The following is an 18,647-nucleotide window of genomic DNA, read 5'->3' on the forward strand; positions in this document are numbered from 1 at the left end:
CTGGATCTTCATCAGAACTCTAACAAACTTACATATAAGTTAAACTGTGTGCTGACTCTGAAGATCTAAGCATGTATTCATAATCATGGGTTTGGGGGCATACATGAAGGAGCAAATAGTTTGGCTTTTTAATATTTTTTTCTCCAAAGCAGACTGTTCCCTGAAAAGTTTCCTGGCTTCTCTCTCTTCCAGAACTAGCAAACAATAAGCGCTGCTGTTGTGAAGCAGCATTTGAATACCTCTATTGGAGCAATACAAGAACACATGAAGAATATAATCACACAGATATGAGGAAAAAAAAGAGCTGAACTCCAAGAGACTCTTGCTATGCCTATGCTCTGCTCCTCCCAAAAAATTTCCTTTCCGTTACCTCCGTTCCTTTAGAGTCCTTCCTTTCCTCACTGACCATCTTCTCTAACGCTTCCTCTACTGCCTCTTTTGAAGTCTCTGAAACACCTACACCAGATGTAATTAAAGAGCAGCTATCCCCAACCTCTGCAGCTCCTTTTATGAATATACCAAGATAGATCTCTTTGTCTGCAACGGTTCCTGAGCTGTCCCCTGCTATAAAGACCTCCTCTCAAACATGTACATGGGGTCTGATGGTTTCTGAAGCTCTCCTGTCCAGTTCGCACCTGACTGCTCCCTCAGATGTCCTCCTCTCTTCAATCAATCCGTCACACGTGTCATCACCCACCTCTTAATGCAGCCTCTCTGACAGAAACCTTTCAAATCCTGGCTCTTCCCTTCCTCATACAATACTCAGACACGCTCTTTAATGTTTCCTCTTGGACTTCAACATCCATGCTGACAGCCTACCCAACACTTCAGCCATGTGTTTCCTCTTCTCAGCTTTACCATCAAAGGAAATCATAGAATCATAAAATCATTTACATTGGAAAAGACCTTTAAGATCATCAGGTCCAATTCTTAACACAGAACTGCCAAGTCCACCACGAATCCATGTCCCTAAGCACCACACCTACACCTGCAGGGATGGCGATTCCACCACCTCCCTGGGCAGCCTGGTCCAATGCTTGACCACCCTTCCCTGAAGAAATTTTTCCTAACATCCAATCTAAACCTCCCCTGACACAACTGGAGGCTGTTTCCTCTTGTCCTGTCACTTGTTACTTGGGACAAGAGACCAACACCCACCTTGCTACAGCCTACTTTCAGGCAGCTGTAGAGAGCAATACGGTCCCCCCTCAGCCTCCTCTTCTCCAGACTGAACGCCCCGGTTCCCTCAGCTGCTCCTCACAAGCCTTGTGCTCCACACCCTTCCCCAGCTTCATCACCTTTCTCTGGACACACTCCAGCACCTCAATGTCTTCCTTGTGGTGAGGGGTTCAAAACTCAATATCCACCCCAGGTCTTTATCAAATGCTGCTGTGTCTTACTCATCCCTTCTCACACCCTCTCTCAGCATTGCCTGCCTGCTCCCTGCTGTGTTCTCAGCTCCCTAGGTCCTCAGTGTGACGGGGGCTGCTTCCAGCCCCTTCCCTCACGGTCCTCACTGATTCATCTCTTCTACTCCCAACCCTCGTTCAGTTTTCTAACTCACTTCTTTTTCCAGTGTTCTGTGGAGTTTTCCCCAGCCTTCCTGCTCTCATTTCCCACAGGACAATGCTGAACAGTGCTCCCTCACTGCTCCTTTCAGTCACTCCCCTGCCCCAAATCTGGCAGTATCTGTCATCTCTCACTCTCTCCCTCTTTTGTTTGTTTTTTTTTTCACTGAACTCAGCCTGCTGTAGTAGGAGCATGGCCTACCCACACTTGCACATCATCTAGCAAACAAAAGCTCCTGTCCACCAGCATAATTTCTAAGAATTGAAATAAAATAACATTTGTTGTTCTTTAATACTGTTCTTCTTCTCTCCCATCTCTCAAATTACAGTCTTAATCAGTACTTACAAATCATCCTACCATTCCTCAAATTAACCTAATGTTATGCTTCCTGGTTATCTGAGAATGTTTCAGCACTTAATAGCCACATAATTAACCTTGGAAGTATGCAATTGTTTTTACATATACAGAAAAGCAAAGTATTACCGAACCAAATTCAGCTGCACTAATGTGTTTTTATTATTTAAATCACTAAAGTAATTAGCTTAAATTAAAAAGTGACACTGTCACAGAACGGTTCTTTAAAGTTGTACAAAAGGTTATAGTCAAATGACCTCATCAAGTCTCATACTAAATGAAGAGAGTTCTAGTTAAACCTAACCTTTAAGCTGTTTTCTAGACAAGCAAGGGTACAGTCATATATAATAGACACCATTATTACCTCTTGACCAGAAACGGTAACATACTCGGCAGAAGGATTTTTAATCAGTTTACGAATGTCCAGCAGATGCGATTGGATTTTAGAAAGCACATCCAGGATCTCCTCCTTTCTCTTTCTGATGACAGGGAAGTCTGTAAGGTCCTTGAACAGCTGGGTTTTATCTCCAATCCTATCCGTAAGAAGCATAAGATAAAACAAAATAATAGTAAAACCAAAAATAAGTTCCCCAATTCTACTGGCTGCATCCACATTTTTATATATTATCCTGGTTTGTTTTAATAATGCCTTTATTCCCCTCTAAATACAGCTTTTCTGTTACTTGGTCATGGTACAGCACACGTACCGCAAGGCGCCATACACACATATACCTAAATAGAAAGGCACCTTGTATACCGAATCTAAGAGGCTACACCAAGATACCTCCCGCCCACCAATGTATTCAAAACTAATCAATTCCTGTTCTTTCGACTCCATCACATTATGCTCATACTTCTACACTAAACCCTGCTGAGTGGGATTTTTTTCGTCATCTCTGAATGTGCATCCTGCAGCTTTCTCTTTGTTCTCCCTCAATCGACCAAAGGAAGAAAAGGAAGCACAAGGAATGTCATTCCCTTCTGTCTCAATCCATAACTCTGGAATGCAATTGCTGTCCCAACCTCGAGCATCCCAAGTGCCAACAACATCTTTATCATGACTACATGTGAAGCTTTAGATAACTTCTGTGTAACACAAACACAGATTTTTGATCAACTTGGCCACATTTGGGCAGATTTTCATGAGGATTGCAACAAAAAGTCCCTCCCAGAAGGCCTTCATCAAAGCAGAATGTCATCATAAGTTTCTCAGAGTAGCTTTCTTCTTTCCTCAAGAAAAGATTAACCACAGCATTTTCTAACACATGCAAAACAATGTTCTTTTCTAGTCTCAACGTCAGAAAATGACAGAATTGTTTGGGCTGCACTATCTCAGCTCAGAAAAGACAATGCCATTCAAATGTTTAAAATTGGGATGCCGAACAAGCTATTAAAAATATGGACGTCATCAAAAATAACAAAAATTTAACTCATCCTAATAAGTATCAGGCAAGCAATAACAAGTAGTGCAATCAGCCCTAAGTTAATTGGAATATACATTTGTATTTTAAAGCAAATACAAAACTGTACCAGTTAATTATGTAATAAGCCTGAAATCTAATATTTGGAGAGCAAGTAATTAGCAAACTGCAAGTAATAAAACATGAAAGTAATAAAAAGTCTAATATTCTACCTACTCCAATACTCCTTTGCCTGAGAATGAAGCCTCAACTGGAGTCAGTGACCAGACAGGTAACACAAAGCTGTGCTTTGATTTTGCATTACATGGACATAGTTATTATGTAAGTGACAGTAAAGATGCCATTTTAAAATACAATACTAATTTTTAGAAACACTTTTGTGCTAATTAGACCTGTTTCCATGGGAATGCAAGGAAATAAAGATTACTAGTAGCCAGCAGCTGACTGTGAAGCCTGTCACTGCTATGTAATGCCTACCAAAAAATTAATCGTTGACAGTTAAAGAAAAAAACACCTCAAACCCCAGAATCTTGAACTAGCCCTAAAAAGCCCTGGAGCAGCAGAATACTTTTGAAAATGACTACAGGAATTTACCCACACCACATGATAAAATTAACACATGATGCAGCATATACATCTGTGGGTGCAAGTGTGTATGTACATGTATCTATGTAAGTAATCATCATGATTTCAATGAAAGAAAGGGGTTTGAGTGTAAATAATTCTGCCACACAAGTCTGAGATATAATGAAGGCCAAAAGGTAAGTTATTTTAGTAATCTTGAATAAATGCAAACAAAATATATGCATTCTGCAGACCAATGATGGTATCTTCTACTTATTCTATTGTATCTTCATTTTGTATAGTATTCTAGCCATCATCCATAGTGACAGGAAAAAACCATATTTTAAACCTACCTACAGTAAATCTGGTATAATTAAGATACAGTCTGTGTTGTCATAATCTGTGACAACTATAATTGGATACAATGCATCAGTAGAAATCTTATAAACCCAGCTGTCCACCGGGCACAGCAAATACTGCTGCCCTTCTCGGCTTCTAAATTTATACACCTTGCATCTGTCTCCAACTCAGAAGCAAATAAGTTAAGTTCTATGCCTTAATTCTTAAAATTTCCTTAATTTTAAATCTCAGATGGAGAAAGAAAAAGATGATTTTGTAAATAAATTGGATGTTTATTTTCAAAGCAGACTAAAAATAAAAGACCAATACTATGCTGCCCCAATAAAACTACACATTAAACTGCACGCCACATCTTTCATCAAAGAATCTCTAGGTATATATTTTATCTTACAATATTACATAGGAGGAAATGTTCAAAGTTAGATGAAACTTGCTTATAGCTGAAAAGTTCAGGATGATCAGAATATAAAGCTGGGTGATACTCACGTGTCCAGAATATCCTCTCCATGTGGCGTAAATAAAAAATACACTGAAAGCAGACCAAAAACCTGCAAAGTCAAGTTGGCTGTGCAAGCCAGCCGGACTGCCTCTGTGCCTAGCATCATGAGATAACCTTTTTTTAGAAGATCTTACACTGCTTTTTTTCAGAAAGACTGTGATTTTGCTGGCCACAAGGTATTCCTCCTAAATCCTGTCCCCTGAGAGGTTTTTGCACATCCCCCCGTTACAGAACTGATGTTCTTGCTTTACTATTCTGCATCTTAAGACTCCTACCTTCTCCTTCTTGTGGTTAAAACTAGGATCTAGGGGTAACAATGGAGGCAGCAATTCTTCAGAAGAAACAGTACACAACAAATTATTTAAAGACACTCTCCCTTATAATGCATATTCATTCCAGTTTAGCATCTTCTCCCTTTGTCTACTTTTTTTTTTTTTTTTGAACAATGAGGTACAGAATTGAGACAAGAAAGGGCAGACAGCCTCCATACTTTCAGCTTACCTCTCCAAGACTGCAGGAAGGCAACTACAGGGAAAAGTGTAATCACATAAAAACAGAGCCTGAGGCTGAGGTAGGTGCTCGTTTAGTCAGTCTCTAGAGGGAGTCCACAAACAGGGCACTAACCCCAGAAATGCTCTGAGCGGGTACAAATCACACAGGCTACAATGAAATCTTCACAGCTATTAAACTTCGTATTTTCTGCCATCAGTGAGCATGCAAAGACGTTTTTAAAATAGGAAGGGGGGCATGCAAGGCTTTGAGTAATTTTCAAAAATAGTAAAAGGTATATTCCTGACAGCAGAGCGGCCACTTTGCTAAAGGTCAAGTCTCTCTTCAAAAGGAATACCTTCTCCATTTAAAAAAAAATAATTAAAAAGCTGTTAAACAAATTAACATGAGCAAAACATATTTTGCTCTAAATTCATTCCACAAAACAGCTGAAAAACTTTCAAAAAAATTATTCAGCCTGAGGCAGACACATCCTAGACAAAATACTTGCTCGCCTAGTTTAATTTTAAAAAAATATAAGCAGTAGAAAACAACCTGTGCTTTAACTATAAGCAACCTGTACATACATAAACAGAAAACCAAAAATATATAATTAAATTGTATTAAAACAGGATGCATAATTTGCACAACTGAATACATTGAGTCAGAAAGCCTGTAAGGCACAGAAGGTTCATCTATTTTATCTCTACTTACTTGGCTGCTTCTTCATTAAGGATCTTTAAATAATGTTTTACTGGGGAGAGAAGTTCTGGGATTTCCAACAGTGCCTTTTGTAATAAAGGAGTTTTCACATGAGAATGTATGACTGGAACTAGAGCTTGAATTTCCAAGTCCAGACGAGACAGGGTGCTGACTATCAAGAAGAACTCTTGGGTTGAACACTGAGAAGGGAAGCAATATCTAAATCATTACAATTTATTACTCTAAATCATTACAATATATTTTCATTAAATCCTAAAGGTTCTTTTGCTTTTTGAAAATGAGACAAAATACAATTATAATGTATGGACTATAACACCGCTGCATAATCTTATCACATTTCCCAATTAATAAAGTATACTAATTTTTCAACTGTTGTCATTAGGAAGAAGTTGAGAGCTGATCTCCATTTTTACTGTTGCTGGATGGAGATGTGCAACACATATGCAGCAGGCAATCAGCAGAAAAATGGGCCAACAATGCGCAAATGGCAAAAAAGCAGGTTGAGTAAGTGATGAGTACCACGATCTGTCCATATGGGGTTGTGCATCTGTGCGCTGTCACCTGAACCCCCAGGCTGCTGTTTCGGCAAGAGGGTTTGGAAAGACAAGGTCAGAGAGAGAGAGGGAGAGTCTTGGAAGAAGAACACAGAAAGGAAACGGGGGGGAAAAAAAACCACAGAAAGCCAGCAGTCACTATTTAAAGTGCTGCTTGTAGCTACTGCCAACTTCAGAGTCTAGCTGGTTACTCCGAGGTGTATGTGATGAGGAGACCAAGAACATACTAGCCCATCTTTGTCGTACACCCTCTCCTCACCACAGAGTTACTAAAGATTTTTCTATCTTTTTCAGGCAGTTAGCCAGGGTATCAGCAAATGGGAATCTCCCAGATCAGAGCCAACAGCACACAGCACTTTCAGAGTTGCTTCATGATATTCAGAGTAGGAGCATGTTGGTTCCCTTCAAGCAGCTTCTCACCAAAAGCAGTGACTTGTGCAAAAGATACTCCTCTCTCTCTTTTTTAACCATTAATATTACTTCTAATGCAGCTTAAATATTTTGCTGTTGGATTCTAGGTGCTCTTCGGTGTCAGCATAGTTTGCTACCTTTAGTGCATTTTCAAGAATTAGTGGTCAGGGTCAGGATTCTGCAGCAGTTAACAACTCATAACAAAACAATTAATCTCCTGCCACACTTCTAATCCCTGCCGCAGGCACACACACACCCTACATCACCATCCCCACCCCCACACCCCCCACCCCCTCCTCAGTTATCTAAGGTACTCTTATACCTCACCTATAAATGATGTAATACCAATTCTGAAATGGTCTTTACAGAAATAAGTTTGTATTTGTGGTACACCAAATGGAAACCTGGTCCTATGAGACACTTAATGCCTTCAAACCATGCTGAATTCAGTGGCGCTCCAGGACACTGCCATTTCAGAAGGTTTGGAAAAAAATGTCCATAAATAATTATGCTGATATATATTTTGTCGTATTTTGCTGATCTGTAGAAACATTCTTTCTTCAGTCTTTTGAACTCCTCCCACTGGTCAACCGACAACACTGAAAAAACAGGTTTTCGTCCTCATCTGAGGATGCAAGGAAGGGAACAGGATACACTGAATGCTCCTACTGTGATATTCTTTATATGCTGCATCTTTCTCTTCCTAGATACTTTCTTTCTCCTACCCAGGCAATATACAGTCTAGAATTAAATTTCTGGTCGGTATTTTGTGGTGACCAGTACAACACTGATTACAGAATGTGTAGGCTTCAATGAATCACTATTTCACAAAACACATCTGCATTTTTATTTCGTCATTTCTTCTATTTCAGTTTCTCCCCAGAGGTAAATTTTTCTTTCTCTTTCCTTCCCACACCCATATGCAAGAACTAAGGCAATTCTATCATCTATTACACTGTAGTTATTTCTCCCAAATAACTTCTGTACCCAAACACAGAAACAGGTATTAACAAAAATGCTGAACTGGAAAGGAATGTTTTCTCTCCCTCCCCATATATATAAACCCCAAAATAAGTTCACTCTGTAATGCCTACTAGTCCTTCAGAACATGAAGACCAACTGAAAGTAACCTTCTGAAAACCATAAATGATAAATTAAGGTATGCTCCAGTTACGGCCCTAGCCCTCTTCTCACTAAATACATGTCACTACTGTGACCGGTGACGGAAGAGTAGTCTCCATGCTGTATAAACACAGAATAAAGATAAATCTAAACCTGTGGCCTTGGAAATCTACTATGGACACTGGAAGTTCTAAGTGACTGACACCAATAAGGCCAGAAAGAAAGTAATTCATAAGGTTAATTGCTGTGTTTACTGATTTGCTTTATCATAAATGCTATATTAAACAAAAATCAAAGAAAAATCAGTCCTGGGTATTTAAAATCAATTCAATTGCAGATGTAAATGTAACTGAAGTTGTCATAAAGCCAGTACCTGATAGATACTCTCCAAGTAACCTGAAGCATGGCTGCGTGCTGAAGAACTGAACTTGCCATACCAAACAGGCAAGGTTGATAAGACACTTGACTAAAGTAATATGCAATTTAACCATGGTATTTCATGACATTCAGGAAGGCCAGAGAGATTACATTCTGAATGTTCCTGGAAAAGCTAAGTTCATCTTTGTTTCAGATCCATGAAAGTTAGGGACAGAAGAGACCCAATTAGGTGGTTTCCCTGCAACTGCTCAATTTTTCTGCATCAGTTTCTTTTTGTCTACTCTTGGGCCCTTCTATTCTAAGAAACTGTATTCCTACCAGTTCCTTTCAGAAACTAACCCATAAACTAGTAAGCATCATCAAGTAAAAGTTTTATCAGATAGCCTAAATTTCCATTCTATTAAGTCAATCCCAGTATCTCTTTTATCTCTTTTTATCTCTTTATTTTTGCTCTTTTGTATTACACTAACTCAACTCCTCCTTTGCTGTTAACACCCTTCAAATATCTCTAAACCTTCTGTTCTCCTTTGATTATTCATTTAAGCAAACTATACTCTTTTAATCTTTCTTAATAAACAATCCTTTATTCAGCCTCATGAAAACTTTGGTTCTCCCTGGCACTTGCTGCAATTTATCAGCATCTTTCTGATAATCTAGAATTTACTTATTCTATCTCGTAAAAGCTCTGACAACAAAATAAAACAAAATAATAAAGCAGTAAATCTGTCAATGCCATTTGAAGTCAAAGCACAAAGGAAGGGTCTGAAACACTTAACAAATGATAAATCCAGGCTTGGGCTCAATATCAAAGTAAAATACAGTATGACTGACTGCATCATCATCGTCAGCCTTGATGCAGATAAAGAATAAAATCCTGCAAGACTTCCCTTGACTACAAAACGTGCTCAGGAAGGCAAAGGCTGAAGCCCTGAGACATGAAATTGCAAAGCAGGTCCCTGACAGACAGCATTAAGTGATTCATAGGAGAAAATGCCCAGAAAAGAAGAATGAGCAAATATGGACCCTAAGAAATACATCAGTTGAACAAGTGGTGTTTGTTTGTTTTTTTAATTGTTCTTTTAAAAAAAGAACGAAATAGGGACTTAATTAATTAGTACACTATCTTTATGAGGCTGGAAAAAGGAAAAGATTTTAAGAATACATAAGAACACCTGACTGAGGTGTTCATCAATAATGGTGGTGAGACTGGTAAAGGTGAGGCTTCAGTTAGGGGAGGAAGTTAGATTTCAAGGCAGCATCACCTATAAAAGAATCAGCGGGATAAAAAAACTAAACAACTTTGGTTGTGTGCAAAAGATACAGTGAACAACCCTGAGATTATCATGAGATTTCTCAGAGGGTGCTTAATGAACATGCTGAAGCTTCTCACAGCAACTCTGATAGCCTACACATCATAACAGTCATTTAAGGAATTAAAACCTATTTGATTCCATTATAAGTTACAGTCTACAGCCCCTTTAAAGAATGGGAAATTCAGCATGCTTTACTGCAAACAACTTTGTTAAACACAGCATTCCCAAGAAAGAGGGCAAACATGCCCCTTCTGTGCTTACTCAGAGTATTACTGTTTCCCTGGCTTGATTTTAGCAACACTGCAGGACTTTGCGTCTAAAATGTCATGGCTCTACTGCAAAAATTATTTACTAAGCAAACAGATAACTTGGAACAGATGCATAAAAATGACTCTGAAAATCTGCCCTCCATTAAAGTGGGACTGATTCCATTTAAATCCTAATTAACCTTACAAAAGATATATAATTGTGGTATAAATTAGAAGCTTTTAAAATACAGCAAAAATGGTTTACATAAAGCAGGATCAGCAGTTGTGCATTCACAGAAGAGTCTCACAAGCTTATTCAATGCTATTTTTGAAGTCTAATTTTGAAATGCCGTCAATAGCTACAGCTTCTCTGGCACTAGAAAAATAACATCAGAATTGACAAACCTCAGAAGATGCCGAAAAATAGTTTCAACCACCAGTTTATCAAACTGTACTGAAAGCAGTATGGTTGCCACTGAGAAGTACGCATGAAAGATCACAGCAGTATGCCAGATCTAACACCCTTTGAACAACACTGAAAGCAATTTAGCCTTGTTTGCATTAGTGGAATTGTTTCCAACAGATCTAGAAGGGAGCCACAGAGACCTACAGCTGACAGCCATTGACCACTCCAAGTTAAAAGCATTTAAAATAAAAAAATTGGGACTTGAAATGTAGCATACATTTAGCACTCCTTTCTAAATTTAATAGATACCTTTAAGTTTTTAGTATAGCAAGCATACTATTTTTGCTTTAAGAAAAAATGAGGCTTTTAATTTTAAGGTACTATGTCCCCTCATTATGACATTAATCACCTTAACGGGGGACAAATCGCTCAAATCAGCATTTAGTATTGCAAATCTAAAAACACCTGTGATGTAAATTCTGTAAAAGATTAAAAGTATAGTTATGCAAGATGTGCCCACTGCTATCATAGATGAAAAAACTTTAAAAAAACCCAGGATGTGTTGGCTGAAGTCAACAATATATTATGCTATGGGGAGAATTTATTTTAAACACTCTATACAAACAGTAATTTCCTGAGCATATGTAAGAGGTATTGATTTAATAAGAGAGAGAAAAAATCAGAAGTACCGTATTTTTCTCTGAATCTTCTGAAAATTACATCATGTTCAATAAAGTATCAAATGTACCTTCCAGGGAAAGGCACAGTTCCAGCATCATTCTGGTTGACAAGCTTATGTAAAGATTTTAAACACTTAGCACCCAGCTAAGCGGCACCCTTCTCTGAGAAGTCTGAGCATGACAGTGAAGTAGTGAAGTATTCACTGGAAAACTGAAAGGAAAATCCCACAGGGAGCCTGCAGGTAACCAAGCAGCAAACATCTTCCTTGTAGCAACTGCCTGCTTTATTTTGCACAGGTGAGCAGCCCTGGTAAGTGGGCAAAGTTCCAGAGTGATTCAGAACTCATCTTCCCAACTGCAGCAATTTGCGAGGAACTCTGAACAACGGAGGACCCGTGGTTGAAGTTAGAAACAGAACAAACAGAAGTGACATTTCTCTACATGACCTGGTAAGGTTCCACTATTGACCTCACTCCTTGGTAGGAGCTCAGTGAAACAGCTTCACTTTAATCTGTTCTGTAAATTCAATGACCAATTGTTATGATTCCTGTCCACTTTGGTGACTAAGCTTTAGTCAAAAAATAACGTTTATTGAGCAAAGGGTACAAATAAGATAAACATTTATGGATCGAGCTTGTATAAACATTTGTCTTCTGAAACACACGGCATGAAACCAGGCACTAAAACAGCAAGCAACATCAGAATGGCCCTGTAGGACACATGTTTAGAAGTACTGATGGCATGTTTACTCTGTACTGGTTTTTAGACCTACTCAAGCATAGGTTTCTGACTCCTCTCTTGCCATTCTGCACACCAAGCCAAGGCAAGGCTAAAGAGTCATCACTAACTGAGACAAAGAAGCAGGGTCCTGCCATTCATATTTCTCGCTGTCCTGAGATGCAGATCACAAAAGGAAATGCATGTGGTCTAAATTTTGTTCTATTATTTGGTGGCTCTCTCCAAGCTAAAGGGCATAGTTGAAGTGGTGATGGACATCACTGAACCAATGTGTCTTTCAGCAAGACCTAATTCTGCATCAGCTCCAGGCACTGGAGGCAAAACTCTTGACAATTCCCTGTCTCTCAGTTTCCTTTTGAAGTCAAGTTCCGAACACCAGGAAGAAGTCTTCAAACAGTTCACCTCCAGCCATTCTTCTCTCGCCAGAGAGAAGGGTAAGACCATTCCGCTGTTGGCAATATTGTGCCTTGCAAAATGTCAGGTGCTGGAGCTGCAGGGAACTGAGAACCACCAGTCCTTGTATTAATTCCACTCTTCATAGCAACAGTAATATTTCTCTTGTCTCCATCATTCCCATAGACCCTTCACAGGCTGCAGCAAACTTGGAGCTGGTAACATGACTTCCAAGGTGACACCCAACTACCACTACAAAAATGCTGTTTTAATTCCAGATTGCTCATACCCGGGGATAGATCAGCAATGGTCTTTGGTGGTTTGGGTTTGGGCTAATGAGAACTTGTAGGGGCTCAGATTAACAATTGCTGATTTGAATGATGCTACCAGGTAAGAATCATAAGCAAACTTGTTAAAAAAAATAATTAGCAGTCAGACCAGGAAAATACACAATGATGTTATTTATCAGAATAGCTCCCCTGACTTCCATAGTTCCCAATAGTCCCATAGCTGTTTGCCCTGCAAAGCCGGTTCCAAACAGAGCATCGGTTTTGCCTTACAATTTTTTCTGTCTCCGCTACAGGTTACTAGGGCAAAGTGCATTGCACAATAAAAGTTCTTCAGTGGTTGATCTGAATGAAAGATGTTTGGAATGACTGAGGCAATCCAGTCATCTCTGTACAGTTTAGAGGTCTCCCTTCATGAAACGTATTTCCTCAAATACTAACATCAAAGCAGTCTAAAGGGCCTGGAGGATGAAATACTTGTCATTTTCACCTATTTTTCTTGCAATGGACACTGAATTAACAAGGATATTCCTTTATTGAAGCCATCAGTGCACTCCACCCAGAGTTCTGGAACCCTTAATGGGAATGAAATTACAGGGAACCTCATGTTGAACATGCGGGAGACAGACACCTGGAATTAACAGAACTGGAAAGGCTCCTACGGTGGGAACTGAAATGGCAGCATTCACTGGATATTCTGAAAAAAAAAAAAAATCTTGAAAATCACTTATCCATGTTCTTGAATATATATCTGGTTTGCAGAGACCTTTCTTTGGGCTCCATGTTCACCTGTCAGTGTAGAATGCAGAATCTGTTTCCCAAATCTGCTTTTGATTCTTTATTTAAAACAGACCCTGTCTTTCAGGAACACTGTCACCTCCTCAACTCCTAAAGACCTTCAGGGATTACTGAGTGCTTCAGGCACTCTCCACAGTGTTCTGCAATGGAGGACAACCAGACTTTTACCAAGGCAAGCTAATTCATCAAAGGGGAAATGTATGCTTGGAGATTTACCCCCTCATTTACCCTTCTTAAGGATTCTGCTGGAGCACTCCTCTCCTGCAGCTTCAACACCCAATTCACTAAACATACCATCAAACTACAGCAGCTGTTGTTAACACAAACTACATTGTCACCTTGTTCCAAAAATAACATGAAAATTCAGGGTCTCTGAATGGTTCCACCTAAATGCCAGCTTTAAACCTGAGAAGGGTCAGCAGTCCTACAACAGGAAGGGGCACTGGAAGAAGCGGATAGAGTAGTTAAAAATACCAAAACCCAAAACAAAACAAAAAAAACAAAAAAAAACCAAGCAGCAAACAAAAAAACCCTAACAACAACAACAGAAAGGGAAGCACAGGATAGCAGTGGAGGATTGTCTGGATGTTGTGAAATAGAGAAGTACCCCTACAAACTTTACTACTATCATTCGACCTGAAGTGAGTTAAACCATTAGAAAGTGAATTATCCAATTCCCGGACAGTTGTTTTGAAAAAACAATTGTATTATGTGGATACAGTACATTTTAGAGGATGGGGAAGTTGGTGCACACTCCCTCTTTTCATAAACTTCATTACAGTGGGACTTCTGTATCCATTCATTGAAATATGCAAGTCTTCCCATGTGCCTAGCACTGCAACACACTAGGGCTTTAAGAATTATAGAAGAACTGAGTTTTAGATTTTCAGGGAGAGGAAAACTTTGTGCTGTACCATCCAAAGAAATTACAACTTTGCTCTCCTTCTACCCACCTATTCCTAAATCTAAAACAAAGTGTCAAAACCTCTAAAATAAAGGTTTTGAAATAATGTGAAAATAAAGAACATCAAGTCCTGCACAGGTGCTATTAGCACATTAATCTGCTTCAACTAAGAACTGTCAGTGTCTCATTGCAAATGATTCTTATTAAAATGTGTGAGATTCAAATTACAGAATTTATAAACAAATTAACTTTAATTTGAAAACCGCTAATTACAGCCAAGTGGTTTCACTTCCAAATGTGATTTTAGATAAGCATAAAGAATGCAATGCTTTGTTTTAAAGGGAAATAATTCATGGCACAAGGACCTATTGTGCCATCCCATTTCACGGAATCTAGCCAATAAATCATGAGTACTATAGACGTTTTTCCTGTTAGTCCTAACAATACAACACTTTAGAACTCTACTCAGACATTTCTGCTATCAGCATATCACTGATAACAAGTAAAATAAGATTCTACCATAAGGCAAAAATAATTTTTGTAAACTTGCATCCCTTTATTATGTCAGCCTTGGTCTTCCTAAGAAGAAAATAATTTTAAACAAACATGCAAAACTATGAAGTACATTAAGATAGAACAATGCCATTTAGAAAATAATAAGTAAGGGTAATTATCGGTATACCTTTTTGTGAAAAATACTGCAGAGGCCTCTCTCTATATCTGGCAGCTTACAAAGAAGATTTTGAATCTGGCCAAACACACTGGATTCTGACAGCAGAATTTCAGACACAGCATCAAGTCGGGCATTTATTTCACTGTAAATGAATAAGCATAAGATCAATAAATAAAACTTGTGGTTTTCTTACGGGAAGGCATATACCTAGTGAACTTTTTCCTTTGTTTTCCTTTGTGGTGGTAGTGGTATTGTAAAAAACCCTTTAACTAAGGCCACATTTTCATGAGTAGGTAAGAAGAAGAATTAAGAAATGCAGAGAATCTTGGGCTTTCATTCAATATGCAAGATAGATCCTGGATATAAGTTCACTATCCCCTCTATGCTCAAAACAGTCAAATACACACTTCAGTGCCCATGTGTACATGCTCTTCTAGTGGTGCATGATATCAGCAACACTGAATCCTGAATATCTAACCCTAAATTTGGAGACAAGTACCTGGGGGAGGGGAAGGGGGAGTTTACATTTTAATTCTATGCAGCGTACTTTATTCCAACAGGATACAGAAATTGGTTACCATCTTGCCCCTCTACTCTTGATCCAGACCAGCAACTGGTAATTGCATGAATCGGAACCGTGTTGGGGTTTTGGCTTCCCCTCCTCCCCCCCCCCAAAAAAAAACCAAACCCAATCCTGTAATGCTAATCTCCATACTTCAGAACTTAAGTCAATCAGTGAGGAAAATCTTTTTATGTGAAGAAACAATTCTACAGTTATTTGCACCTTTCTTACAGCCACTGTCAGGGAAGAGTTTTTAAATGGACCACCTACTGTCAACATTCACCTTGATTTACACTGCTTCTAACAGCACAGCTACAGCTTCCAATATATCCACGAACTGGCTGTAGATCGCAGAGCTAAGGTAACTCCACTTGTGCTTTTTGTGCAACCAGATTGCCTCAGTGCTGCTTTTCTAGGAAAAGACTGAGATCAGGGGTACACGGGTGTATCCAAATCATACAGGTTAGGAGTTTATCTTTGGGAGCTAGTGAACCAAAGCACTGTTGGTGCATGCCGCCCCAAAGAAATAGAGCAAAACTAGCTAGCTCACTGTACGACAGCAGTGAAAGATGTGTTAGAGCTGAACAGCGCTGCACCTCTGAATGCAGCTTCTCCATGTCCAGACTTTGTCTCCGAGGTAACTGTGTGCACTACAAAATAGTTAAACAGGTGAAAGCTGTGCTAAGATTTGCTGAGGTTTCACAACAAAAAACATTGGTTCCAGATCATACATTTAAAAGACACATAGATGTGGCACTTAGGGACACAGTTTAGTGGTGGACTTGGCAGTGCTATGTTAATGGTTGGACTCAATGGTCTTAAAGGTCTTTTTCAACCTAAATGATTCTATGATTCCGCGTTTCCCTAGAGTCCCCCACGAATGTGCCCCTGGGCATGCTCTGTGGATACTGGCACACTGGAAGGCTTCAGCTGGCATTCAGGAAATTTCCGGCAAGTAAGGCTGAATCTGAAACATGATGTTCCAACAAATTTTAAAAGTCCTCAAGACATCCCAGTGCTTATTTTAAAATTCTTGTGTTTTCTTCCAGAATGACAACTAAGCCTTATCACAATATTCTCCTCCTGAGACAAGAAAGTTCAAAGATCCCCATGCTTCTCTGTGTGTGTCCTTCCACCCTTCAGATTGAGGAGAAAGCGGTCTTCTGATACTGACACTTCATGTACCGGTGAAACGCGTGCAAGACAAGTACAGCCCAGCCCACATCTGTTCCCATGGACCCACAAGATGCTTAAAGCTCAGCCAGCACAAAGGGATGAAAACTAAGGATGCAATCGAAATGTAGAATTTCAGGGAAGACTGCCCGTCTGGCCTACGGCTTTTATTGCAGAACTGCCGTGCCACTTGTCACTGTAGCTGCTAACAAATACTGTCCATGAGGAAATCTATGACATTAGGCAGCTCCACAGGTTGCAGACATTACAACAGACTGGCAGCAGAGGCCTCTGGCCCCAAAGACTGCTAAATCTAAGAGTCCTTGACATTTTATTACACTGTATGTGAAAGGCAGAACATCATGACTGGATGTGCATTCAGATACACATAAATCTAATGGCATTTAAGTGCCAGGATTTTTTCAGTGACATACTGCTTTGTACTAAAACAGTAAAACCATCCCCTTATCTGCCACAAATGACACACATTTATTGCCAGAGCAGCCTTGCTGTACAACGCCAGGATCTGCAGTGCCCCAGCTGCCACCATCAACCTGGAGCGCAGGTAGATGCACTCCTCCACAGCCACTGTATGAAACGGGGACAGACTCTCTGCTGTCTTCACCTTGAGCACCTTGGGAAACTCACTCTCATCTTTGAACTGGAAAGCAGACTCTCCGATCACACCACAGCACCCAAAATATTCCACTGCCCTGAAAGACTGCTTTTTCCTAGCCCTGAAGAAAACAGATATGTCAGACTTGGAGGCTCTGCTTAGCAGCCCTGCTGCAGGAATAAGGCTACCTTCTTCCCTACCATCGTTTCACTCCTCCAGCAATGACAAACACATGAAATTAAAATGTTTCTCCTGTTTCTCTGGGCAGCCAGGCAACCTGCAAGTAACAGCAGCAGGCAGCAGCTACCATCAGTGCAACTGCTCAGACCTACAGGGGCTGTTCTCAGCACAAAACACATCCGAGCTTCAAATCCAGCCCTTAAGAGCCACAATCACGTATCTGGTGTAGACTGGCAGGGTTACTAAAAGTTACGCAACCAAATAACCAAAGAGCAAGCTGTTGGCTTCCACACAGTGTATTTAAGACAGCTGAGATTTAAGCTTTGTACATCAATTAGTGAGGCGCTGTAAACTACAGCTGGATAATGGACAGGAAATTGAGACATGTTAATATCAGCGACAAACTAATAAAATACCCTGCATATGCAGCTTTGAAGCTAGCAAACAGTCACTGAAATTCTGAAAGGTCAGCATCATCAGCCAGAATTCCATTTTCAGGAAGAGTAATTAAAATTTGCTGTACTTGAGAAGCTGGAACGCTCCTTCCTGTGGAGAAGTACTGATCTGTTAAGTTAGAAAAGAAGAAAATAATCTGTATTTTTATTATAAAAGGCATGTATAAGCAGCAAATTCTGTTCCACAACACTGTCAATTTAAACAGCATGATTATATCTATGTGGCCCATCAAAAACATACAGTAATATGTAAAGTAGATGCAGATATTAAAAAACCTCGTCCCTTCAAAGCTTAATCTGCACTTTAATCATCCTCACATATGGCTATGTTACTGTAGCTCCAGTAATCTAAAACTAAGCATCCATACAGTTTTTCTACTTTAATCCTACAAATAAGAAAGGGTCAGGAAAAGGCATCCAGTATCAAATGACCCATTTTTTCCACCTGTAAACAAAATATAGTGGGCTTCCTATACCAAAAGCCAGTGAAGAATTACATACAACTCGATGTGCATGAGGAAGGGAAGAGATATGATAAAAACAGCCAGATGATTAATTTCAAAGCATGCTTTTAAACTTCTAAATATTTAACTCTACTAATAAACATTTTGTTGAGCACCAATATATTATACTGATCCGTTCTTAAACCACCTCAAAAGAAATTTACTCTGCACTGCACAGTTATTCAGTGTATCAGATGTACAGTTTGGGGTTTCTAATCTGCATGTGCTGAAATAAAATTCCACCACTAAAAATTTGAATCCAACAATACACAAA

At 39.4% G+C, this 18,647-nt stretch overlaps 1 protein-coding gene across 1 annotated transcript in view; it reads right to left on the reverse strand.

The window, feature by feature from the left end:
- MSH3 (mutS homolog 3) overlaps positions 1-18,647 on the reverse strand; it is a 113,223-nt gene that overhangs the window by 37,001 nt on the left and 57,575 nt on the right. The window contains exons 13-15 of the mRNA XM_055699760.1: positions 14,894-15,026; positions 5,971-6,158; positions 2,288-2,456 (exon numbers count right to left, since the gene is read on the reverse strand). Coding sequence (XP_055555735.1) covers positions 2,288-2,456; positions 5,971-6,158; positions 14,894-15,026 — 490 coding nt within the window. The remainder of the gene's footprint in view (positions 1-2,287; positions 2,457-5,970; positions 6,159-14,893; positions 15,027-18,647) is intronic.

This window comes from Falco cherrug, chromosome Z, assembly GCF_023634085.1.
Source record: "Falco cherrug isolate bFalChe1 chromosome Z, bFalChe1.pri, whole genome shotgun sequence".
Taxonomy (NCBI): domain Eukaryota; kingdom Metazoa; phylum Chordata; class Aves; order Falconiformes; family Falconidae; genus Falco; species Falco cherrug.